The 24975-nt window shown below is 46.9% G+C and overlaps 1 protein-coding gene and 1 pseudogene across 19 annotated transcripts in view; one reads left to right on the top strand and one right to left on the bottom strand.

Annotated features, from left to right (window-relative positions):
- Positions 1-24975, top strand: part of Clec16a (C-type lectin domain containing 16A) — a 223379-nt gene that overhangs the window by 85849 nt on the left and 112555 nt on the right. For 11 of the 19 annotated variants that reach the window (XM_076577861.1, XM_076577868.1, XM_076577857.1 and 8 more), the window contains exons 13-17: positions 11101-11223; positions 14269-14378; positions 15062-15106; positions 17600-17650; positions 20641-20769. In XM_076577861.1, coding sequence (XP_076433976.1) covers positions 11101-11223; positions 14269-14378; positions 15062-15106; positions 17600-17650; positions 20641-20769 — 458 coding nt within the window. Of the gene's footprint in view, positions 1-11100; positions 11224-14268; positions 14379-15061; positions 15107-17599; positions 17651-20640; positions 20770-23613; positions 23650-24975 lie in introns of all 19 variants that reach the window. The other 8 variants (XM_076577860.1, XM_076577856.1, XM_076577858.1 and 5 more) reach the window with 1 other exon arrangement.
- LOC102903728 (alpha-ketoglutarate dehydrogenase component 4 pseudogene) lies at positions 22744-23471 on the bottom strand (annotated as a pseudogene).

The raw sequence follows: 24975 nt of genomic DNA, 5'->3' as shown, positions 1-24975 counted from the left end.
GTTTCTTCAGACTTCAAACTGTAGGCATCTGAATCCTCTCCCAGATGGGTTTCAGCTGAGCAGGATAGTCTCACCAACACCTCCAAGTTGTTGGGTTTCACAGGATCAGCAGTTAGGCCCCGGGCCGTCCCCATAAGGAGCGTTCAGACTCGCCCTAGCTCCGACTCACGGAGATAGCCTCCTCCCCAGGTGCTGGGGTCAGGGGCGTCCCTGCTCCAAGCTGCATCCGCCCATCTCTGCCTCCGGGTCTGTCCACCTCTGCGGTCTGCTGCCACAGGCCTACCTGCGTCTGCTTGTTTCCACCGCCGGGCCTGTATGTCCCTGTCAGCTGCCGCTGGGTCTGTACTTTACATCTCCCTTGTCCTGGCGGCTGCTGCAGGCAGTCTCCTTCTGCCTTCCTGTTCTTTTTCGACCACAGCAACTCTGTACCTTACATCTTCCTTGTCATGGCAGCGGCTGGCAGCGTCTCTCTCCCTCAGCCTTCCACTCTGTCTTTAGTGAGTTTCTTTTCTGAATTTCTTAACAAGGAAAACTATAACTATCTAATTTTCAGCTCCCTCAGAGACCCGAGAGGGAAATAATATTACCTAGTAAAACAGGAAGTGCAAACAAGCAACTTCCAAAAATTGTGAGTGTGACAGAAACAGCCAGCTGCCTGGACAGTCACCCAAGGTTTCTCTGCAGCATTGGGGCATCATCTTCAGTCTGCAGGCCTAGAATATCTGACAGAATCATCTGTGAAGGAGGAGTTTCTAAAGAGCTTTCCTACCTTGTCTTGGCAAGGATTGGCAGTCCTTTGTTTTGTGTCCTGCTTGTCCATTTTGGACAGCATACTGTCAGCAGTCAATGCAAGGGCACGTTCTTGCCCAGTGGCTAACTTTTGCCACAGTGAAAGTAAACTCCATATGGAATTTCTTCAGTGCCCATCATTTTCTCTGAAGTAGATGGGTGCTGCCAAGAGCAGACATGTCTCATAGTCATGAAAAAAAAATCTATGTTATTAAAACATCTTAAATGCCATATTCTGCAGATCTCTGAAGTGTTTGAAGATGACCTGCCTATCTAAAATATATCTCTGCTTGACCTTGAAAACATACCTAGTATGACTACAAATTCGATTGTAATGACTAACTACTAACTTTTATCTCTTTTTATCCTAATTATTTGTTAATAATAACCTTCAAAGATTAGCAAATTGCGTTATATTGTTAAATGAACTGTATAGGTACAATACCTTGAGTAAGATAAGAAATATATGAACAATATATTCTAACAAAATTAATCTCAAATTTGTATCAATATACAAAATTTATATACAGTATACAAAAATCCAATCCAATGTAAAATATTTAAAATTAGTAGTTGCCTTATAAAAGCAGATTCAATAATCTACCCTTTTTATCTTACTATTTTACATTGTTGGATTCTGAGTCTTTTCTTCCTAAGTATTCTTTTGACTTATGGTTAAGTTATTTGGACTCAATATGTTCTATTTTGAGGCCTGCCTTTTTTTAAGGTGTATATGTATTTGTCTATGTTAGTCTGTGATATGTGTATATACATGTGAGTTTGTGTGTGTCGTGCTCATGGGTGTGTGCATTGTGTATGCAGATATGTGTACATCTAGAGGTCAGAGGTATCTTCCTCACCTGCTTTCCAGCTTATTTTTTGAGATGACGTCTTTCACTGAAACTTGAACTCACCAATTCAGCTCAACTGTCTAGCCAGTGAACTCTAGGGATCCACCTGTCTTGCATCCCCGCCCCCCAAGACCTCCAGCACTGGAGTTACAGGCATGTGCCACTGGGTTCTGGGGATACAAGCTTAGGTTCTCATGCATTTATAGCAAGCACTTTACCAACGAGCCATCTCCCAGCCCCTTTGAAGCTTACTTTTAAACTTGGATAGGACTGATCCAAACAGCCATTAGCCTGGACTAACTTGACTCCCCTTACTGAGGCAGTATCCTCTTGAGACCCATGACAAGGTAGCTATTCTCCCAACACTGTATGTGCTCCAGGATCACTCCCTGCTTCATGCCAGTAGGGCTTACCATCTGTTTGTATGTTCAGAATCATGAGCTTAAGTGAACCCTCAGGAAGAAGCCCTGCCTATCTTTGATTCTCTCCCTCTCTATGAGGCTCCCCAGAAGCCCCACAGATTTCAGCCCCTTGACCTCCCAGCATTCATACTCTGCCTTCCCATCTCAGAGACTGTTGACTTGTTTAGGTTTTCTCTGCTTGTGCTGAAGCCTGGACACCCCAGATAGGAAGCTGGCTTGGTAATCCAGCCACTGCCATTGCTCTGTCTCCCAGGGTTGGTCTCCTATGTACCATGCAGCCTGTTGTCCTGACCAAAGTCTGCTGAGTCTTGTTTTCTATGTTCCCTGAGTCAAGAGGATAAATCCACCTGTATTTGCTGTAAACCATGGTATATTTTTTTTCTTAACAGTTTTATTAAGACATAATTTTTAAAAATTGGGCAACAGAGTCTTGCTATTATAAGCAAGAACTTGAGTTTATAATCTTACCTCAGCCTCCCAGGGGCTAGGATTGGCATGGGCCACCATCAGACTTATTTGACGTATATTCAGTATATAATAATGTGTACATATTCAAATGAACAACTTTATACATTGAGACAAATGCGAGCACTCATGAAACCTTCACTACAATCAGGGCAGGAACATATCCATCAGTCTCAAATTCCTTTATGTTCTCCTTACCTCTCATACTCTCCTCCTCAAATAACAGCTATCTGCCTGCTCTCTACCAGTGTGTGTGTGTGTGTGTGTGTGTGTGTGTGTGTGTGTGTGTGTGTGTCTGTAAAACTTTGCATTTTCTGGAATTTTATATAAACAGAGTAATGCAGTATATATTCTTTTCTTATATGGCTCCTCAATCTGCTTAACTATTTTGAGATTCATATTACCATGTGTGTTTATTTCTTGTTGAATAGTATTGCCATCATATGAATGTACTCTAATTTGCCTGTCCATCTGCTCATAAGTTTTCTGTTGTTTCCAGGTTTGATATTCTAGCCAAAGTTGCTCTGAATGTTTGCATGCAAGTCTTTGTGTGGACATGTATTTCCTTTTCACTTGGGGAAATACCTAGGAAAAGGATAGCTGAGCCATATGGAAGGTGTATGTTTGCCTTTTAAAAACGTTTTATAGCGAGGTGTGGTGGGGTACAGCTGTGTTCCCAGCACTCTGTAGGCAGAGGCAGAGGATGGTGAGTTTGAGGTCAGGGCCGCATACCCTGCATATCCTGTGCTAGACACTGTGATTAATATTGGGGGTCTGTGGGTTGGCGATGTAGCTCAAGTAAAAGCAAGTATAGGTCCTTAGCTTAGTCACCATCAACCAAAACAACAACAACCAAACAAACCCACTATTGGAAGTGCACTGACCTTTGTGAAGCCTGCAGGCTGGTAAGGAAGGCAGACGTAAGCTATTAGCAAATGAGGATGGTGAGCGGTAACAAGCTTGATGAACTGGTGACAGTGGCAGGGGCTGGAGAAGACCCACATTGACAACATCAGCATGGGCAGAGACTCATCCTGGTAGGAATGCAGACCACAGAAGGGGCCAAGGCTATGGCATGCAGTGGGAAGCTCTGGAGGTTATAGAAACCAAAGCTATTGAATCTCTGCAGCCTTCTTCTGTGTTTGCCTTGGTTCTTACTGTTTATCTCCAATCTCCTTAGTATAAATGACTGTGTTAAGAAGTTCATGAGGGAGTTGGAGAGGTGCTTCAGTGGTTAAGAGCACTTGTTGCTCTTACTGAAGACCCTGGTTCAATTCCCAGCACCCACATGGTGGCTCACAATCATTCATAACCATGGTTCCAGGTTCATCAGTCATGTATTTGGTCCATATACATACATGCAAACAGGTAAAATATGCATATACATAAAGTAAATACATGCAAAAAATTGGAAGAAGTTCGTGAACGGCCAGGTGATGGTGGCACATGCCTTTAATCCCAGTACTCTGGAGGCAGAGCCAGGTGGATCTCTGTGAGTTCAAGATCTTCAGAGTGAGATCTAAGACAGGTACCAAAGCTACACAGGGAAACCCTGTCTTGAAAAAAAAAAAAATTCATGAACATACAAAAAAATTTTTAAGAAGTTCATAAACAATTTCCTTAGGGAGTTATTGAAACTAACACATGCAGAACGTGTATGCTAAGCAATGCACTTAGCCTGGCATTTGTTGCTGTGTGTACGGACATCAGGCAGACCAAGGCCCTGGCCCAGGCAGCATCCATGTAATAGGGAAGCCCCACAAGCAGGTAAGAGCCTGCTTACATGAGTCAGGGATGACTTCCTGAGGATTCTTGGACCGTGGGTGTTGTTGGTTATTTTTGCTGTTTTGGGAGGCCCACCATCCAGCTCCCAAATAAATCACATGGAAACCTATTCTTAATTATAAATACCTGGCCTTAGCTTGGCTTGTTTCTTGCCAGCTTTCCTTAACTTAACTTATCCCTTCTACCTTTTGCCTCTTGACGTTTCCCATTCTCTTACTTCTGTAAATCTTACTCTTATTCCATGGCTTGCTGTGTAGCTGGGTGGCTGGCCCCTGGAGTCTTCCTCCTTCTCTGGCTATTTCTTTCTTGCTCCTCCCAGATTTCTCTTTCTGTTAATTCTTTCTGCCTGGCAGCCCTGCCTATCCTTTCTCCTGCTTTGCTTTGTCCGTTCAGCTTTTTATTAGACCATCAGGTGTTTTAGACAGGCACAGTAACACAGCTTCACAGAGTTAAACAAATGCAACATAAACAAAAATAACACCGCTTAAAAAAAGATTCCCCAACACATGGGTTCAAAGAAGTGTCCAAAAGGAAAACTGGCAAAGGGCAGAGCCACAGGGTGCATAGAGCCTGGGACAGGTCTGTGATGGTCACATGTACACTAGTGTAGGGAAACAGCATGCTAAGTAAGCCAGATGCTTCAAGGGGCCGGAAGGCTGGAGCTGTCCTAGGAGGAAGTACAGTGGCCCTGAGCTGTGTTCTTGTGAGCTGTGGTGGCTATAGAAAGACAATTGAACCAGGAAGTTTCATACCTACTCTACTTCCCTCAGGATGGATTCTAGTAGTCCAGCCCAAAGACATAAGCCATAATGGGAGACGTGGATAAGGTAAGGATTGGTGAAACCTAGCACACGCCTTGTACAAGGCACTGCTGAATGAACTGGGACAAGTCTGACTAGTCATATCCAAGTGAGCAAGAAGAGGAGTTAAGATGATGGGGAGGGAAGATGGGAGTGAGAGGTTAGAGCACGGAGTGGTGGAGGGAGAGCCAGGTCACCCGCCAGGGCAGCTGGGGAGCTTTCTTCTCCTACGGTGGGATGACATGGGACAGAGCAGAAAGAACCTCGGAGTTAGCTCTGTAAGGATGAAGCAGACTGCTTCAGGTCAAGGGCCTGCAGGGAAGAAGTGCATACGTATTCGAGGAGCAGGGCCTCCTAGTGAGGTCTAGTGAGGCTGGCCAGGGAGCCATGCAAAGAGATTTCAGGTTTATCCCAAATATCGTGGGAAACCCTTAGAGAACTGAGAAGTAGAAAAATGTCCTCAGGAAGGCTGGAAAGGTGCCTTTGGCTGTTAAGAGCACTGACTGTTCTTTCAGAGGACCCAGGTTTGATTCTCAGCACCCACATGGTGGGTCACAACCATCTGTTAACTATGTGTGTAGTGCACAGACATACATGCAGGCAAAATACATACACATACATATAAAATAAGTAATTTAAAAAACAAGAAAAAAAAAAGAATATCCTCAGATGCAAGTTTGCAGAGGAGCCTCCTCCGGCCGCTGGGTAGAGAGCAGGGTGGGGAGTGCACTGCCAGAGAGAAGCTGAGCACCTCACTGGGGAGCAGTGGAGACAGATGAGCCAGAAGATCTGTGACAGGCTTAGCAATCGGAGCTGAAGGTGCTGATAGGCCGGACATCGGAGTTGAATGGGAAGGGTGCAGTCCAGCAGGAGGATGAGCCACTGGTGACTCCTACAATTGGCTGAAGTCCCTTGTGCTAATGGTCAGTCACTAAGGGAAGACGGGAGAGGCTGGGGACGAGGCCTTCCTTTTGATGTGGATGGGAGAGATCTGGGTGATGACCGAATTCCTGACTCCTGTTTCTCTGTGACAAAGAATGTTCAAAACCAGTGGAATGGGGCATTTATACAGGCAAATTAAAGAAAAATGGGAAAAGCTCAAGTGTGACGCCGAGACCAGGTCTTTGGGGAAGTCACTGGTGGAGGAGGAGCCCTGCCCCTGCTCTGCCAGCCTGTCCACTGAGCACAGCCTTTGCTGGCTTTGAATGGTGGCTATTGGGTTGGCTGGCTCTCTGGTTATTACACTTGATTCCAGCTTCTCTTTTCCATATCCTTTCCCCTGAAGCAGGCCCTGTACAAGATACTCTCTTCTTAGTAGATATTTTTTCCCTTATAAGACAATTTCAGCCTAAAAGCCTTGTTAATAGAAACCAAATGTGAGCTCAGGCCTTCCAGTAAACCTTAATAGATGAGATACTGCACTGAACCGAGCAGCCCACAGTGGGAAGGGTTGCCTGACGAGGAAGGCGGTGTCATGATTCAGCTGGCCACATAATGAATTCTGGTTAGTATCTGCGCTTTTGGTCAAGTCTGAGCGAAGGCTGTGCATTGAGCAGCTCTGTATTCCTACGCCTCTTCAGTTCACTCATTGTCCTCCCCAGCCCCCACTGTTTACCCAGGAGGCACTTGGGCTTTGGGACTTGTTTTGTTTTGTTGAGAAGTTCCTGGAACACCACTAGAGGTATGGGAATGCCGAAAAGTAGGTGGCAAGGCTCTGGGGATAAGAAGCAGCAAACAACAACAGACAGCAGCTGACACAAGCCCAGCGCAGGAGGCACATTGGAGACTGACCTGACATCTGCTTAGCTCTCAGAACGCGGGCAATGCCTGCAGGTACAGCCAGAGAACCCTTGGCCCCAAGAAGCAGAAAACTGTCTTCAGTCAGGTCTCCACTCCTACCTTTATGTCACTTTGCTAAGTGTGTCTTCCACCCTTGACATGAGTGTGCACTGCAGCTAAGAAGGAAGAATCTAGAAATCAGAGTCGGGAGGGAGGTTTAGTCACTAGTTGCAGTGTGGAACCATGCCGTTCCTTTCTCTTCCGGGTTCTTTGAATTAGTTCACTGGAAGTGACGCACTCCGCACTCTTTGGACCAGGCTAGGCTGTGACCTTGAGTCCCTCTACCCCCACTCCATCCTGACCATGGGCAGGAAGGGAATGAGGAAGCACATGGCCTGCTGGGAGGCAGATCTCAATGGGCTGTGTGCTGCATGTGACAGTATCTTTGGAAACTGTCTCAGGGCACTTGAGACTTGAGCACATAGGACAATCTATTCTTCCAGAGGCTTACTTCAGACAGTTGAAAATGACTGGCAAAGAAGCTGTCATGTGTTTGCCACAGAACCTGCCTTCTGTAACTGAAAACCACAGTGCATGCGTGTCACACCTGTTGCCATCTTACCTTTTACATACATGTCCCTGCCATGTTGTAACATTGACAAAAACAGTGAAAGGGAAGAAGGATTGACTTGGGTCATGTTTTAGAAGGGATGCAGTCCACTGTGACTGGACCATGAAACAGTGAGTCACATGGTAAATTCAGTCCGGAAGCAGAGTGATACATTCGAGGAGGGTCTTCCTCCTCTGTTAAGCCTCCATGGAAGCACCCTCCAGACACACCCACATCTTGTCTCCTTTGTAATTCCAAATCTAGTGAAGCAGACTGAAGGTGAACCATCATAGTCCTTATTTCTTCACCACTGTCAGGCAGTATTTTCTTTCAGTCAGGTAGTTACAAAACCCAAAGCAAGTGCTTCTCTACACACTCACTTCCAAAGAATGCTGGTAGTGATGATGCACTGCTTGTCACAAAAACGTAAAAATAAATCCAGGCTTCTGTCTCTTGGCCTGTGCTTGAACTGTCCTCAACTCATCAGCTACTCAGGATCTTGTCTCCTCCAGCTGCTCCTGTGATAACTTTTTCTTCTATCTAGTTGTCATACTGTAGAACTTTTTTGTTTCTTTGGTTGTGTTTTTGTTTTTGTTTTGTTTGTAGTGGGCCAGATTTGATTAAAAGTGATCTGGCAAATGATTCAGCAAGTGAAGGTACTTGCTGTCAAGCTTGACAACCTAAATTTGATGGTCAAGGGACCTACATAGTAGAGGGAGAGAACCAACTTTCATAGACTGTCCTCTGCCCACCATACCTATGCCCCCATAAATAAATACAATTAAGAATTTTAAATAATAAAATGAGTTAATTCAGTGAGTATGGTGGCACATAACTGTAATCCCTACTATGCTCAGGAAGGTGTAGAGAGTTGTAGAGAGTTGTAGGTCAGCCTGAGGGTACATGTGAGATCCTTTTCAAAAATAAAAAAGTTAACTCCATTAAGATCTAGTCCAGTGGACTTTGTGTTGAGAACACTGCTGAAGAGCATTACACACATACTTGGGGCAGGTAGAGGGAAGGACTGACGAGCGAGGATCTTGTGAAATGGGACAGAAAGGCAGAAGATGGAGTTGGCTCTGGGTTTTTTGTTACCTCTGTGGCCTTGGGCAGGCTTCTTTGAGCTCACATTCTGAAGACTTGCTTTTTTACTCATTGTTTTTCCTGTGCAGGCACTAGAGGAATGTCTTTACAATAAGATCCTACCCTTCCTCCAGAAAATACCATCTTTCCCTATAGGATTTGAGCTTTTGATTGGTTGGACATGGTGACTGTTGCTGAGCCCTGGAATGCACAGCCCTTGAATATGGCTTTCTTAGTGAGCTCCCCATGTGAGTGGTGCCACCACCCCTCCCTAACTCGATCTCAGATACCTCTGGAGTCATCTAAAGGTGGTGCCACTGTGCCTCCAACTTGCTCTATGACCTTGAGAAACCATGGAGAATCACATTGAGCCTCAATCTCTTCACCAAAGGCAGGGGGCTCAACCTGCTCTGTGGCCCAGAGTGAGGGATTCAGGGCTCAAAGTGACTTCAGGGATTTCTTTCTGTCTCCAGAAGATTTTGCTCCAGATTTCTTCATGTTCCAGAAAGTCTAAGGAAAGCTAGAGCAATCTCAGGAAAGAAGCAAAGGGCCTCCCTGTGGTAATGCAAGCCCTGGCTCCAGCTTGCCTACATTCGGGGAACTCCGCTTCCTGGCTTGTTACTGTCCTCTGTGAACTGGAGGAGCTGGTGGTACAGTGCACGTGCAGGTGTGCTGGGGGGAGGAGCAGCTCGACTGCTGCTCAGAGCAACAAAGCAGCGGCCCTGCCCTGTGTGCCCACCCTCAAGTGGAAGGAGAAGAGGTGTTGGGGCAGGATTGATACCTCTAGGAAAGTAAAGACCAAAAAAGATTGAGTTGACATTTTTGCCACATAAGCCAGAGTTCTTCCAAGTCAGACACTTGGCATCAAGATGCAGAATCTACAAGTTCAGCTTCAAAGCCACTCTGTGGGTGTGAGAGTCTTACACAACAACCCTCAGGCCAAGTCATTTCAACAAAGCAGAGCACTGCTTTATGGCATCTGTGCTGTGTACCCAGCAGGGATTCCTTGGGAACTCCTCTGTGCCACCTCCACTGTTTTGTCAAGATTTGAGATGAAGCCCCACCTGGTACTCAAGAGACCCTATTTCAAGAGTTCTGAGAAGTGCCACCTCCCCCAACTAGAATAACAGGAAAAGCTATGCTTCAAGGCATAAACAGTGCACAGGGGTCTCCATGCTTGGGTCAAGCACTATGTTTATTTCTGCAAGTATTTCTCAAGCACTGTGTCAGATGAGAGGCTAGGAGTTAGCAGAGCCCTGCCTCAGGCCTGGACCGTTGTAGTAGCACTGGCAAGTCTTCCTGCCATCCCGGTTCCTGGCACTTCTTTAGGAAAAATAACATCATGGCCTGTGGCTACAGACTTGCCCATTCCCTTTCCTTATCCACCCTCCACCCCGCCCTTTCTTTTGTCTTTTATTAAATACTATTCATTTCCCCTGAGGAAAAAAATAATTCCTTTGTGTCTTAGTGATAGATTCACTTTATGAGTTTTATTATTTGTGCACCTGCCTAGGCTAAAGGTTTTAATTTAGCCTCTCTCCACTGATCTCCTCAGGGACAGGACTGGCATCTGCCCTACTCAGCCCAGAATCTGCTGCCAACATGTGTCAGGCATTCCACTCAACTCTGAGTTCACCAGTGAGAGCTTAAGGCTGTGGTTGTTGGAGCCTCATATGTCTCATCTCTGATGCTCTGGGTCTGTGTGGCTACAGGGGTAGGAAGTGCCCAGTACGGGACTGCCCTTATGTGAGCACACAAATATGGTAGAGAACAGCAATGAGTTACTCTGTGGGAAAGCTATTCCTTGTTGGCTTCTGTTTCGTCTATCAGAGGTGACACCACTGGCACCTGCTAAGTGCCTGCCAGCCCTTGTTTCTAATAGAGAAAGAACAGGCCTCGGGCCACAGTGAGTTCAGTCAACAGTCATTGGCTAGAATGTGAGAACACTGTTCCATCTGGCTTTCATAGTTACTTTAATTCTCACAGCAAGTTGATACCCCATTCACAAATAGCAATAGAGAATATATGTTTGTATGGGTGTGTGTGTGTGTGTGTGTGTGTGTGTGTGTGTGTGTGTGTGTGTGTGTGTGTGTATGCACATGTTTGGAGGCTAGAAGACAACCCTGGGTGTTCCTTAGGCACCATCCCCCTGTTTTTTTTTGTGACCAGGTCTCCTGCTGGCCTGGAGCTCACCGATTGGGCTAGGCTATCTGGCCAGTGAGCCCCCAGGGTCTCCCCAGTGCTAGAACTGCAGTATGTGCCACATACCATACATGGCTTCTGGGGACTGAACTTGGGCACTTTACCAGCAGCCATCTCCCCACCACCAGAAAATGTATGTATGTGTCTGTGCATGTTCAGTGTGTACAGAACCCAGACAGAAGCTATACGAAGGCAGTGACTAGGCCTGACTTCACAGAGGAGGAACCTAGGCTGACAGTGAGGACTCTGCCTCCAAAAGGTCTTTAGGAAGAAGACTGACTGCAATGGCCACTTTTGTTCTTTCTCCATTGCAGGCATGGATCCTGAAAAACTAAAGCGAATCCAGCTCCCAGTGCCAAGTGCAGCTGAGAAAACCACCTACAACCATCTGCTGGCTGAGAGACTCATCAGAATCATGAATAATGCCGCCCAACCAGGTACTCCTAGCTGAGGAGTATTAGAGGGACTAGATCCCTAGCCAGGCACTGTGAGCCCTAGGTTCTGGATCTGGAAAAACCCCAGCGCTTTCTTTTGCCCCTAACCACCAACCAGCATCTGCTGTCTGTTTCTCTCTGGGGCTGTCCCCACCCTGGTTGTAGTCACCTCTCTTTCTCCTGATGCACCAGCCTTTCTCTTGCTGCTCTTGTCACAGCTGGGACCCTCCTCTAGGAAGCTCAAGGCCATACTGTAGAAGGAACGAGGCTAAGAATCTGAGTGAGGGCAACAGGTTTGTGCCCAGTGTCTCCAGTGTTTGACCCAGCACCCCTCTGCAGCCAAGTGACTAAGGCAGTGATAGGAGTGGAGTGAAGCTCTGGGCAGGGCTTTCCCAGCTGGGGTCTTTTTCCTCCAGGATGTATATGACATTGGCTGCAGACATTTTGAGCTTAATAACTAAGAATGTTCCTAGCCTCCAGTTGGTAAAAGTCTAGGGCACTGCTAAATATCTCAGGTGCATAGGACCTGTATAGCACAGAGGTATTTGGCCTGGAATGTCAACAGTTTGCATGGCAAGTCCTCTGCAGAAACAGGAGAAAGGTTAATAGAATGAGTGAATGCATGGGAGACAATCTGGCCTCCTGCTTGTCCAGGGAGGAGGAGTGTGGTCAGAGCAGCCTGTTGTAGTAAGCCTGGATCAGGTCACCAGAGTTGGTCAAGCAGTGACTGGAGTAGTGTGTAGCTGTGCTAGCAAGTGGGAGAAGGACCTGGAAAGCCAGGTCAGTGACCTCACAGTGACAACAGGTAGCATAGCAGTTATCCACAGAACAGGTACTTTCTGATTGCATCCTACGTACCAGCTAAGAGCCACAGCTGATGGTCTTCAATCATCCCAGAAGCTATAGACTAGAGATGGGGGTCTTCACTCAGAGAAGAGGTCAGGACAAGGCCAGCACTGGGGCCCAATATACATGGTCTGTAAAGGTCTAGATGAAGACAAAGGGGTGTCAGGGATTGAGCCCTTGAGACAACTGCTCCTATCTAGAAGTGGCAATGGAGAAGAGATAGCTCAGGACCCTGAGCCAGGAGAAAAGGGACACGGGTGTGACTCTCGGGACACTGGGTTCTCATTGGGGTCAGTTATTGCTGAGAGCTCCATTTAAAGGAGGCAGGGCCTTTTCTGAGGCTAGGGTCAGAGTCAAACTTTGCCAGGGACCAGTGGGAGCCACGTGGGTCAGGGCATTGAGAGAGCTGTGCTGTGGCCAAGGATAGGGTCAACTGTGGCTGGAACTTGGGAAGGCAGGAGCTTGCTGGCCAGCAGAGGGCGTAAGACTGCTCTGGATAGGCACATAGATCTCAGAGTAAAGAGGGGATGGAAGGTCTGGAGTGGGTGGGGTTAGGGCTGCCTAAGTGAGCAGGGACCAACCTCCCCTAGGCTTTACCATACTAAGCAATACCTACTTTACTACTTTATATAACTAAGTACAAATTTTTCTTCTCATCTATTTCAACCTCACCTACAGGGCATTAGCAAAAGGGTTGGTGTCTGGGGTATGTCCCTGGTGTGTCCCAGCTTGGGCTCCAGTGTCTTAGACCTCAGGGACAAGGCCCAGAGATGTTCTGCTCCCTCTTTCTTGTTCTACACCTCCACCTTTCCTTAGGAACAAAGCGCAAAGACCCATGGGACAGCTGCTTAACAGGAGTCGGCCTGTTAAGTGTGGCTGTCTTCCCTAGGAGGAAAGAGATGGCTTCCAGTAGCAGGTAGTACCTTTCCAACCAGAAAGAAACATAGAGTCCTGAAAACATTATTTGAGACCCTGGCCTCAGCTGTACCCGAAACCAGTGCATCCCCATCCCCCATTACCCTAACAGATTTTATAAGTCAGTGTTGTGTTTATGTTTGCTTGTCTGTCAGTTTCTGCTTATCTAGTGTAAGCTAGTCTTGGTTGGGTTTCTGTTAACTGTGGCCAAGTGTGGATGAGCTTCATGCTGTGCTGGCCTGCTAGCATCTAGATCTGGAGCCTGGTGCTATGTGAACACCCCCAGGAGGAAATCTCTACCAACACCCAGCGTGCTCAAGCCACATGGGAGGGACGCTTTAGGAAGACTGACAGCGTCAGCGAGGGAATGGAGGTGGCCAATGCTGGTTCTCACCCTGCCCATTTAGGCCCCACCAGTGTTCCTGTCCTCCGCACACCCCAGAACATGGAGAGCCTGTGCCCAGCATTTCTGGCACACTGTAAAACAGCCTCACTGGCTCTACTGGGCCCCTTTGCCTATTGGCACCTGATCCCTTTGAGCAGGGCTGCGAGCACCTGGGGCACACAAGCTTGGGTGGTAAATGAAAATGTGAAATAAAAGGAGCAGGACTTTTATTTCTTGACTACTCCTAAAGCACAGAGAAGATTTTTATTGTAGATATAAGGAAGAAAACAGCAGAGGGGAGGCTGAACATGGCCAGCAAACTAAACCAGACCGTAGGAGGAGAGAAGGGGAGGGAGAGCAAGAGAGGAGCCGCTGACCAAGAGAAGTGGCCTGGGCCAAGAGACCAGCTTAGCTAAAATGGCTGAGTTATATAGGGATCGGGCTGGGGGAGGAAGGTGGAAGCTGTCCTGGGAGGGAGAGGTTTAGGTAGGGGAGGGATGAGGAGTGCTGAGTGAGAATTGTCCTGGGTTTGAGACCAATCAAACAGGTAGTATGTTCCTTCTGGAAGGGAGAGAAGACCCAGCTCCACTAAGTCACGTGACCCAGAGAGGCTGCTGGTTTTGTGCCTGTATGAACAGGCATAGCCGCAGCACAGCCGCCTGCCTTCTCCCACCTTCTCTGCTGATGAAGGGACTTCAGGACAGATGGGAGCTGAAAGGCTTGACAGGGAGTGTGACTTGTACCTTAGTGGGAAGAGGGTTGACATGTGTAGCTCCCTCTGGGTCCCCCTGGACATGAGCCCTTGGGCAAGACTGTCTGTCGGGTGATGATCACCCTCAAAGAAGGAAAGCAAGAGCCTGTGTCTGGGGTGGGCACTGGGCTGACCCTGGTGTGCTCTGCAGATGGCAAGATTCGTTTAGCCACACTGGAGCTGAGCTGCCTGCTCCTGAAGCAGCAAGTACTGACCAGCTCTGGCTGCATCATCAAGGATGTGCATCTGGCCTGTCTGGAGGTGAGTCCATGCCTTTGCCTTCCCTTCCTGTGCTGTCCCTCAGCTGAAGAAGTCAATCAGGAGGCTGCTGGCACTGCCTGTTCCACAGCATCCCTAGCATAGCTCAGAGAAGCTGGGCCTAAGACACCTGTGACCCCACCCCAAGGTCCTACTCCAGCCCACATGTCCAAAGGTGCCTTCCTCTACCCAGACCACATTCTTTCATTGCAGTAGCTTCTTTTGGAATAATCTGCTTCTGGATTAGCTCTGGGAGTTTTTAAATGTTCCTTTTGTGTGACAAAGATTTTATACATGTAGAAACATAACTACCTACAGTATTTTGTTTTGGTGTGTGTGTGTGTGTGTGTGTGTGTGTGTGTGTGTGTGTGTGTGTGTGTGTGTCTGCTAAAATAACACATTTACTAGGTTCTCAGTATCTTTTATCATTTTTTTTGTTCCCCTTCATGATTTTTAGAAAATGTAGGAAATGCAGAGGTGAAAAAGAACAGTTGAGGGTTTTACCTTTGGATGTGTCTGTTCTGATCCACTCCTACACATATATAATTACACACTGGTGAAATAACTTTGTGGTTTATTAAAGTGAAGACATAGCTGTATTCACTAACCTATTTTTCTGTGTAATTGAGTCACCCACCATTTCACCTCAGATCTGCATCCCTCACATCTTCCTTCTTTTTTTACAGGGTGCAAGAGAAGAGAGTGTCCACCTTGTACGGCATTTCTATAAGGTACTTAGCAGCACAGGCGGACAGCAGCATGGGGTATTTCTCATGGAGTATAGAATGGTGGGGTCTAGTCCTATACGAAATCTTCAGGGTGCGTGTGTGCGCATGGGTGTATGTGTGTGCGCGCGCGTGCGTGCATGTATAAGTATGTGCATTCTAAGGTGTGCAGACAGGTTAGAAGAGAACTTTGAGGAGTGGAATCTGGGGATCACACTTGGGTCATCAGGTTTTCCTGCTGAGCCATTTTGTCAGCCCTCCAGTTTCTTTCTTATACCTGTGAATATTGAGCACACATGCTGAATTCTGTAGTCTCCAGAGCTGTGGTCTCTAAACTATTTGCTATAGTATTAAGGCAACTCCACGTAATTAAAAGGGAGGTTTATTTTGTGGGGTAACTTACTAATAGGTTACAGGATCCGGGAAAGGTGTAGCACAGTCCAGCAGTGTTCTCTGGAGAACTCTGCTCAGTCTACCTCCAGTGTCCAGGATCCAGGAACCAAGAGAGCCAGCACATCCGGATCTCGGGTCTTCAGGGCTCCTGTCTTAGACCCACCTTGTAGGTGTGACAGTTACCCAAGCCTCAATGGGGGTAGTACTTCAGGTCAAAGCTGGAACAGCTACCCACTACACTAAACTTTTTGTGCTTTCTTATAAGAACAATACAATTTTTGAGGACTTACTACTAGTTTATAGCAGTCAATTATTTGTGAATTACCGTAATTTATGAGATGTATGCGTATGACAAAGTCATATGTTTGTGAGCTATGTATCCTAATACATAGAAAAGTACTATGAATCACCCATGATTTCATCAATTATATACATGTGTAATGTCTATAAACATGCATGCTAAGAAGTCTCATGCAGGCATATGAAAAACTATCTTGAGTTTAGTGAGATGACCTTTAGGATCTGAAGGACTTAGAGACATTTATCTTTAGGTTCCAAGTGATTGCTTTAAGATATCCAGTTTGAACAGTTTTGTTTGGGTTTGTTTAGTTTGTTTAAGGCATGTTTTAGTATAGTTGGGCTGCCATGAGAAAACACTGTCAGCAGCAGTTATTCCAGAAACTACGAAGTCCATGATTAAGGCAGATTAGGTGTATAGTGAGGGCCCACATGGAGGATGAGTTTGGGGTGACTAATGTTCAGCTGTAGTGGGTTCATTCATCCACATGGCTAGTCGTCTTAGTCACCCTAGTTAGCTCATCTTTTGATCTCTGTAAATCCTGGTCCTGCTCCCCCTGAACAAAGCTCAGAGCTCCTGCTAAGGGAAGTAGCAGCAGCACCTCGCTTCCCACTGCCCGCACTTGAAGTACTGCAGCTTTGCCCACCACCTGCTGCCCTTGTTGTCAGTTCTTGACTGAGCTGAAGCCCAGTCCTGTAATCTAGGACTCTGCCTTGCCAGGACCAGGTGACCTATAATCCAACTGTAGTTGTAGACATGCCCAAAGGGCCACCACTGTGGGCCACCACACCCTGGGCAGGAAATCCCAGCTGCCCTTCAGAGAACCACACTAGGCCTTTAAGCAAAAACATGCCCCTCTAGTCAGCCCAGAAGAAAGAAGAAACCTGGGGCTGCCCTAGTCCTCTTTGGGCCTCTTCCCAATAGAACTGCTCTTAGTCTGTCTACCCCTTGAAAGCAGTAAGCTTGTCAACACAGAAAGACACAGTGTAGCCATTTCCCAGAAGCTGCCTCCTGGTCCCAAACAGAAGAAACACTGCATTTGCATTTTATTCCCAGCCCAGAGGCAGGATGGTTCTGACTTCATGAGGCAGAACAGTGGCCGCACTGACATCTCCCAAGCCCCGACCGATTGTCAGGCTCTGTGGCCATCCTTTTTCTGTGCATTATTTTACCTTCACAGTGAGTGGCCTGATGGACATGGGCTCCAGCCTATTCTTTTCCGGCACATAACACCTTTGCCATCTCATTCTTACAGTGAGTCAGGAGGTGCTGGATTTTCCAAGGTGGAGTCCTGGGCAGTCATTGCCCCTAGCAACCAAACCTCAAGACTTTCCTCAAAAACAAATGAAGCAAGCAATATTATTATCTTAGTGCTAAGTATTGGTAGTTATGCCCTTCCCCCTAGGCATGAATGGGCCTTGCATGTCTACCTTGGTGGCTTAATCAGCATTCCCTACTTTTCCAACCATTCTGGAGAAGTAAATGATGTTAAGCACTTGAAATATTAACTTGTCTATGTTTTAATTATGTATTATGTTATTTTTTGTTGTGCTCTAATTAACTGATCTGACAGAAGAACTCTAGCTCAGTGTGCTTTCAAAGAAGAGGAAAATGTTGAGCAGTGCAGTTTGATATTTGATACTCATCTGCGCATGTGTGCTCACGTTCACATGTGTATTTTACTTTCTGGTGATTTACAAGAACTTGTAATGAGAAACAGATGGCCTCAAAAGTCAAGCACAGCATTTGCAATGCTGTGTGTATGGGGTAGGAATAAGCTTCTCTTTACTCTCTTCTTCTCTTTGCAGGGAGAAGAGATTTTTTTGGACATGTTTGAGGATGAGTACAGGAGCATGACAGTAAGTACACGGTCAGAACGTACGGAGGTTAGTGTGTCCCTTTGTGCCCACCAAACTCACAGAGGGCTCTGCCCCATCCGGGACTTTCTGATCTAGTGGCAAGGACTGGGAGTGAGGTAAATTTGATTGCCACCACCACTAAAACTTCAGATGATACTCATTCCGATACCCTTGCAGTGTCTGCTTTTATGGCTTCCTAACAGGGAGCCCTTGTGCAGTTACTTAGGTTCTGAGCCTGGCTGTTGGTCATCTGTGCAGTGGGGCCCACACCTCTGAGTTGCCCCAGCCAGATGTGAAATACCCAGGAGCAGTCCTCATGCTAGGCCCACATGAAAAAGTACGAATATTCACTTCCCCCCTGCTTCCTGGTTTTGCTTGTTGTACTCCAGTGTTTATGGCATGTCTTAACACTGTTTAACATTCCCCAGAAATACTAAAGTGACACACCCTGAGCCCTGCGACAGATGTCAGTCCTTAGCCAGTCCTTAGGGTCAGGCCCTGAGTGCTGCTGCTTCAGTGCTGCAGGAGGTAACAGCACTGTGTCTGTAAGGCAGTCAGGGGCACTGTGTATCAGTCAAAGAGAGGTGTCCTTTTATTAAAGACTGACTCCTGCTAGGGTGGAGAGCATGTTGTATGTATTAAATCTGACACAAAACACAGTTCTCACCTTAAAGAGAGTAAGAGAGTTTATCTCAGAGCCAAATATAAGTGACTATGTCCAATACTCAGGTTGCCCCAAACCTGTGTGACAAGGAACTGATTTCATGTAGTCACAAAACAAAACAAAATCCGAAGTCTAAGCGCTTTTCAAATGCATCAGTGGGAACATCAGGTGGCAGGTTCCAGCAAAGTGGGGGAAGTCTCTACCATAGGTCTCAGATGCTGTCTAAGGACGAGCTGAGCTTTGAGGTTAGCGGAAGCTAATGGTAGGTTAGATTAACACATCCCAAAAAGTCACCTGGTAGTCACAAGGGTGTGTGGTCAGACAGAGGTGAGCAAGGAACAACTATTAAGAAAGCTAAAGATAAATGACTCTAAACCTACAACATTCCAGTTCTCCATAGCCAAGGAGCTCTAAGCAGTCTGCCATGCAGAGTGTGCATCAATGAATTGCTCTTTCAAAAAAATGGATTTGCTCTCTTTTTCTCTCTGTCTCTGTCTCTCTCTGTCTCTCTCGTCTCTCTCTTCCTCCTCTCTCTCTCTCTCTCTCTCTCTCTCTCTCTCTCTCTCTCTCTCTCTCTCTCTCTCTCTCTCTCTCTCTCTTTCTCTCTCCCTCCCTTACTTCCCCACCAACCCTGGGAACTTCAATACGGAATCTTTACCTATGGAAAGAGCTGTTGCCATTGTCTCCTCTGTGCAGACGAGGAAAATAGGAGTCAGAGGCTGAGTAATGTCCCTAAGTCTGTCCAGCCTGCTAATGGCAGAGCCAGGCTTTCATGGTGGAGTTCTCTCTGCTGCTCCTCTAGAGCAGTAAGCATGGGGGGAGGTGCCCCTGCAGGCCATGCCTTTCCCTGGAGCATAGACTGCAGACTGTGGCGATGACACTTTCTATTTTGTTTGTCTCTCTACATCCACAGAATCAGCTCCAAGTAGCACTCGATAAATAGATGATAAGTGAGCTTTTTCATGGACATAACTCACCAAAGCATGAAGTGATGGGGACATTTATAATGATCCTAAGTGTTTAAAGTGTCAGAAAGAAAAAGGCAGGCACACAGCTAAGTGGCTCCCTGGCTTCCAAGCCTGTCTCCAGGGCTCCAGCAGCAGAGCCCTCACCACATCTTTATCACGGCCCCCCTGAGGCATCAACGGAGACTTTTCAAGGTCATACCTCCTGTGACATATGGGTTGCCGTGACTGTGCTTGGACCTTATTGGCCTACATAGACTGTCCTGCTTAGGGCAGCTCAGACTTTTCCCCTTCAGACCAGCAGTTCCAGGTGGGAGCTCTCCGTAGATGTCATCTTTCCCTCCTCTAGTGCAGACTCCCCTTCCCGAGTGTGATCCTCCACAGGACTCTTTTCAGCCTGGAAATGTAAAGTCTGTATGTTATTAGTGATTTGGAAAAGTCAGGACTCCAAAGTCCCCGTGATGTCTGCTTTTATTGCTTCCTAACTCTGTGACCTTGGACAGGTTACTTACATTTTGAGCCTGGCTGTTGGTCATCTGTGCCATGGGGCCTACACTTCTGAGTTGCCCCAGCCAGATGTGAAATACCCACAGCAGTCCTCATGCTAGGCCCATAAGCAAAACCTCTGTTCTCCCTCATCCCACCCCATAGGAAGCTTCCTGAGGTTTGCTTATTTTATTCTAGTGTTTATGGTGGGTTCAGCTACACAATCCTTGACATTTTCCCCAGAAATACTAAGGTGGCACACCCCAGGCCCTGCGACTGAAGTCAGTCCTCAACTGCCCCTAGGAAATTTGCCTCTGAGCTCACTTAAGTGAAGTGCTGCTCTTGGACTGCAGGAGGCAGGTGGAAATGAGGCCTCCAAGTTTGACTCTTACATCCCTTAGCAACCCAGGTTGATTGCTAAAGGGAGAGTGGGCCCTGAGACTCACCGCTGTCTCCCACCCTCATGGCAGAATGGAAGGAATTGCCTGGAGAGGTTCTGGTATTGTAGGAGCAGTTACAGCCAATGGGTACTGTGAAAAGGCCCTGCTGGAAAGCTAGCACTAAGAGCAGCCTGGAGTGGGAACATGGCTCTACCATCCTGCTCTGAAATCCAGGGATTTGGAGGAGGGTTCAGGCCTCTAGAAGACAGTGTTTAATGTGTCCTACAAAGGAAGGCAGGCAACCAGCACTATGTGGCCATAGGACCCTCTGGCATACATGAAGGGAAAAGCCGCAAGTTGGAAAATGGAAAAAGCCTCTCACTCATCTGGCAGACTAGAAGCATGGTCTCAGTCTACACTCAGATTTGACACTCACTCGTGGTACGGGTACAGGTAGGCTCTTCTCTGAGGCTTCCTGTGCTTTGTCTCTCCTAGATAAAGCCCATGAATGTGGAATATCTCATGATGGATGCTTCTATCCTCCTGCCCCCAACGGGCACCCCACTGACTGGTATTGATTTTGTGAAGCGGCTGCCATGTGGTGATGTGGAGAAGACGAGGAGGGTGAGTGTGATCTTGCCTCTCCTGGCTATAGAGAAAGGGTCTCTAGGTCAGTTAAAGCCTGCCTCCAATATATGCTTAGTCACCTATATAGACTGCCACCTCACATACACCTACGACCATACATGGCTTTCCATGTACTACCATACATGGCTTTTCCAGAGCCTGTTGCCCTTGGAAATTGGAACTTGGGATTCTTTGGCAACTGGCACCTCTGTGGGCAGCTGTCAGACCACCTGTACCAGGGCAGAGTGCAGCCAAAACCCTGAATGGAAGCCAGGCCAAGTTTCTTTTAAGCATGGGGGAGCAGAGGCTAGAACACCCAGTATAGAGGAGATGGGTATGAACCTCGACTCCGGGCAGTACACTAGCAAGGTATCTGGTAATGAGAGGTGATGCTGGCCAGGAGTCGGGCGAGCACGTGTGCAGAGCCAAGTTCTCAGAAGCAGCAGAGGTGATCCCCTTATCAGCACTTTTTTTCTGAGGTGGCCACTCTAGGAAGCAGCCTCAGTCAGGCTCTTCACAGTATTTTATCTCCTGCGTAAGATCTCGGTTTCTTTCTTAGAAAGCAATGCTGCCTTTTCCTAGAAAATCATTCCCTGGAGATGTAACTATGAATAGATAATTTAGAGGCATGCATGACAGCTCCCCAGCTGACTACCACATCTTCTTCCTTGGTCTGCTTGTGGCCAGAGAAGCAGAGGGGTTTCACTTCAGGATTTCAGAAAGCACATAAAGTGCTGTGTGCCCCAGACAAGAAGCCTCCTTCACCTTGCTGGCACTTTTAACCACGTGCTCAGGGGCAACAGAGGAAGTGGGGACCTTGTATCTTCAAGCAATGCACATTCCCAGTCCCCTGAGCAAACCACAGACGCCTGCAAGTTGTCCTCTGACCTCCACATGTGCACACAACACAAATACTTTTTTTTTTTTTTTTTTTTTAGTGTAAGACCCAAAATTACCAGAAGTGCCCCTGAGTCATGCCAGCCATGTTGAAACAAAAGTCATCAGAGTTCTTGGGGTCCAGGGAGAATGAGTGAACTGGAACTTGGGATTTGGGCTATCCCCATTCCTGTAGGGGTGGTTGGAAGAAGTGGCTAAGAAAGAATACATGAGTCAGGCCCACAGAGGTTAAGCCCTGTTCTGTGTGACCTTAGGAGCATTACTTAGCCTCCCTGAGCCTGAAGTTCCACCTACGTTCTCCTCAACTTTTACCTGAAGTAGCTGGCAGGATGGCTGTGGAGTTCCTGGCAGATAATAAACACCGAAAGGACATGGGGGCACAGTGGTGGAGTATGCCGGTATCTTAGATGAGCAAGAGGAGTTTACTCACAGACTCTGCTAAACTTAGTGCAGAGGAAAAGATCCAGCAGTGGGCTCTGGAAAATATTAAAATCTGAATTGAAGCACCAGCCATCTTCATAGGCTGTCTGGGAAGCCCGTGCAAAACAGAGGTCCTTGTGCTGGGGTTTTGTTTTTGGTACTAGGGATGGAACCAGGGCGTGGACATGCTCAGCAAGTGTTCTGCCTTTCCCCAATTTGGTTTCGAGACAGTGTCTCATTGGGAAGTCCAGTCTGGCTTCAAATTTGTGATCCTGCTACCTCAGCTTCCCAGATATCTGCGATTATAGATTGTCCCCACTTCTGTTTCCACGTTCCCTGTAAAGGACAGCAGTTTTTGTGTTTGTCACTATTGACTTCCAGGAAGTGGTTTACTTTGCTCCATTCTTTGGCTATGTGTTACACTTTAAAGAAAACTCAGCCAATCTCAGCGTTTTGAAAGGAAGGAGAATTGTCCCCCTGATGTCAACACTCGAGAGGCTTTGCTTCCCTCCCATCTCTGCCTCCAGACTCCTCCTCTTTCGATGGCACAGGTGTCCTTGCCGCGGTCTCACTCTCACCCGCTCGCCTCTCCTCTCGTGTGTCAGGTCCCCTGTTGTGATAGTGAGCTTGTTGTTGCTGATGTTCTGGAAGGCTGTTTAATAGGCAATTTTTATTTGATGTATTGGAAGTCCTGTATTGTAAAGATAATCCTTTTGTCTGATGGCAAACAGCAACCACAGTAATCATTCTGGGCCTCCACACTGGATAAATTCCATTTCTTCTTGAGACATAGTTTTCCTTCTGTATTTCTGAGGTAATGTTTTTATTATCACTGCAGTGTCTGGTGGTCTTGGATGCATCAGCAAATCTGGAGATGTATTTCCTTTAGAAGACTGAAATTATAGATGAGTGGGAGGGTAGTCCACCAGATCCCATAGCTTCAGAGGCATTAAGGATTGTCTCTTCTGTCAGGGAACCTTATTAATGGAGCATATGGCTTCACTGCCTGCATGACCCTGCTGGCAGAAGCCATATTGCTGCCCTTCCTGACCCCTGCCTGAGCAGGGGCAGCTTCCAGGGCACAGGCGAGCCACAGAGGTATCGGGAGTGGGCTGTAATAGTGATTTTGAAGCTCTGGCTGTGCTTCCCAGAGCCTCTTGCATGCTACCAGTGATGTCACCCTCAGCCCACAAAGGAGGATTTTTTTTTTCTTTCTTTAATTTGTAGACACGGTCTCTTGTAGCTCGGGCTGGCCTTGAGCTCACTTTATAGCCAGGGATAACCTTGAACTCCTAATTCTCCTTCCTCTACAGCCCAAGGGCAGGGCATGTGCCACCACACCTGTCTGACAGTTTTATAAGTGACTTCTTAGGACTTCCCATAGATTTCTGCCACAGTTCCCATAGGTATTTTCCCGTTAGTCAAAGTTTGGAGTGCTTCCACTATATTTCACTCTTTTTCAGCTAAACTGTAAGAGCTACTTCATGAACACAATGTTTTCTTTCTTTTGAATTATTTCTTTAGGAGAAGTTCCCAGAAGCAGAATTTCTGGTTCAAAGGGTATGGATATTTTTTGTACATCTCTAACATCACCACCTAGCTTTCCCTCTAGGTTGGGCCCACATCAAACTGCTTCAATCCTGTTTTCAGGATGACTGACTTTCACAGCTGTTTCTGCTGCCCTGGTGGGCTTCTAACCTGAATGACTGTCACCTAACCCCAGCAGCTTGCAAATGTGCCAAGGAAGCTGGCAGAGGTGGACTGAGTACTTGTCCCAGGGCCAGCCCAAGGCTCAGACTACCACTTGTACCATGGTGCACCCTCACTGGGGACTCACCATGCACCCCTCCCCAGAGCTCTAGCCTCGGGGAATTCCTGTGTTCTTTCAGCCCCAGTTAGAGATGAGATCCTTCTGACCCAAGACCTTCCCCTCCAAAGCCTTTGAATGGCCTGGTTCTCCAGATACCGAAAATGACTAAGGTTAGCTTCCAGACTCATGGGAGCTAAGAAATGAAAGTTTCTTCTTCACATTAGAGCTCAGTCAACTGCTTTCCCTTTTGAAATTTGATCTTCTGCCTTCCAGGATCTGAAACAATAATCGTTTCTTATTCCTTTTGGTTATGGCTTTAAAATTGTGTATCTTGATTTAGCAAAGAAAAGAAGATAAAAATCTGGGTACCAAGTCCTGAATCTTTTGAAGGCTAAGGAATGTGGTCCGAAGAACACAGGCTTTGGAGCTTCCCTGGGCAGCCAGCCTAACAGCCCTGGGCTCTAGTTTCTCTGTCAGATTGGAGCCACATAGGGTCATTAAGAGGCTCAAATGATAGGCTGGGCTTGGTGCTGCATACCTTTAATCCCAATACTCAGGAGACAGAGGCAGACGAATCTCTGTGAGTTCAAGGCCAGCCTGGCCTACAGAGTGAGTTCCAAGACAGCCAGAGTTACACAGAGAAATCTTGTCTCAAAAAAAAAAAAAAAAAAAAAAAAAAAAAAAAAAAAAGCCAGAATGAGATCATGCCTATGGCCCCACACAGTGCTCAATGGCTGTGAGTGGTAAGAGGGAGCTACTGATGTCTCCAGGGTGGTGGCATGAAGTAGCCATGGTGCAGGATAACATGCCTGTCAGCCCTTCCAGTGAGCTAAGGAGCCCACTTTTGCAATGAGGAACACCCTGCCCTGTAGGACTCACCTCTTTCTGTTCTTGGACATGGGCTACATTTATATGTGGCTTTTCTCTTGAAAGGTGCCATTTGAAATGGTATTTTATATGGTAAATATTCTGTTTTATATTTTAAATCACTGTTTTTTATTTGTATTCCTGGGAATATCTTCCATTCAATATTTGTAGAGCAAAAGCAAATGTTTTATCAAAAGGGCCTACATTAA

Source organism: Peromyscus maniculatus, chromosome 8, assembly GCF_049852395.1.
Source record: "Peromyscus maniculatus bairdii isolate BWxNUB_F1_BW_parent chromosome 8, HU_Pman_BW_mat_3.1, whole genome shotgun sequence".
Taxonomy (NCBI): domain Eukaryota; kingdom Metazoa; phylum Chordata; class Mammalia; order Rodentia; family Cricetidae; genus Peromyscus; species Peromyscus maniculatus.
This window is presented reverse-complemented; position numbering and strand designations above follow the sequence as displayed.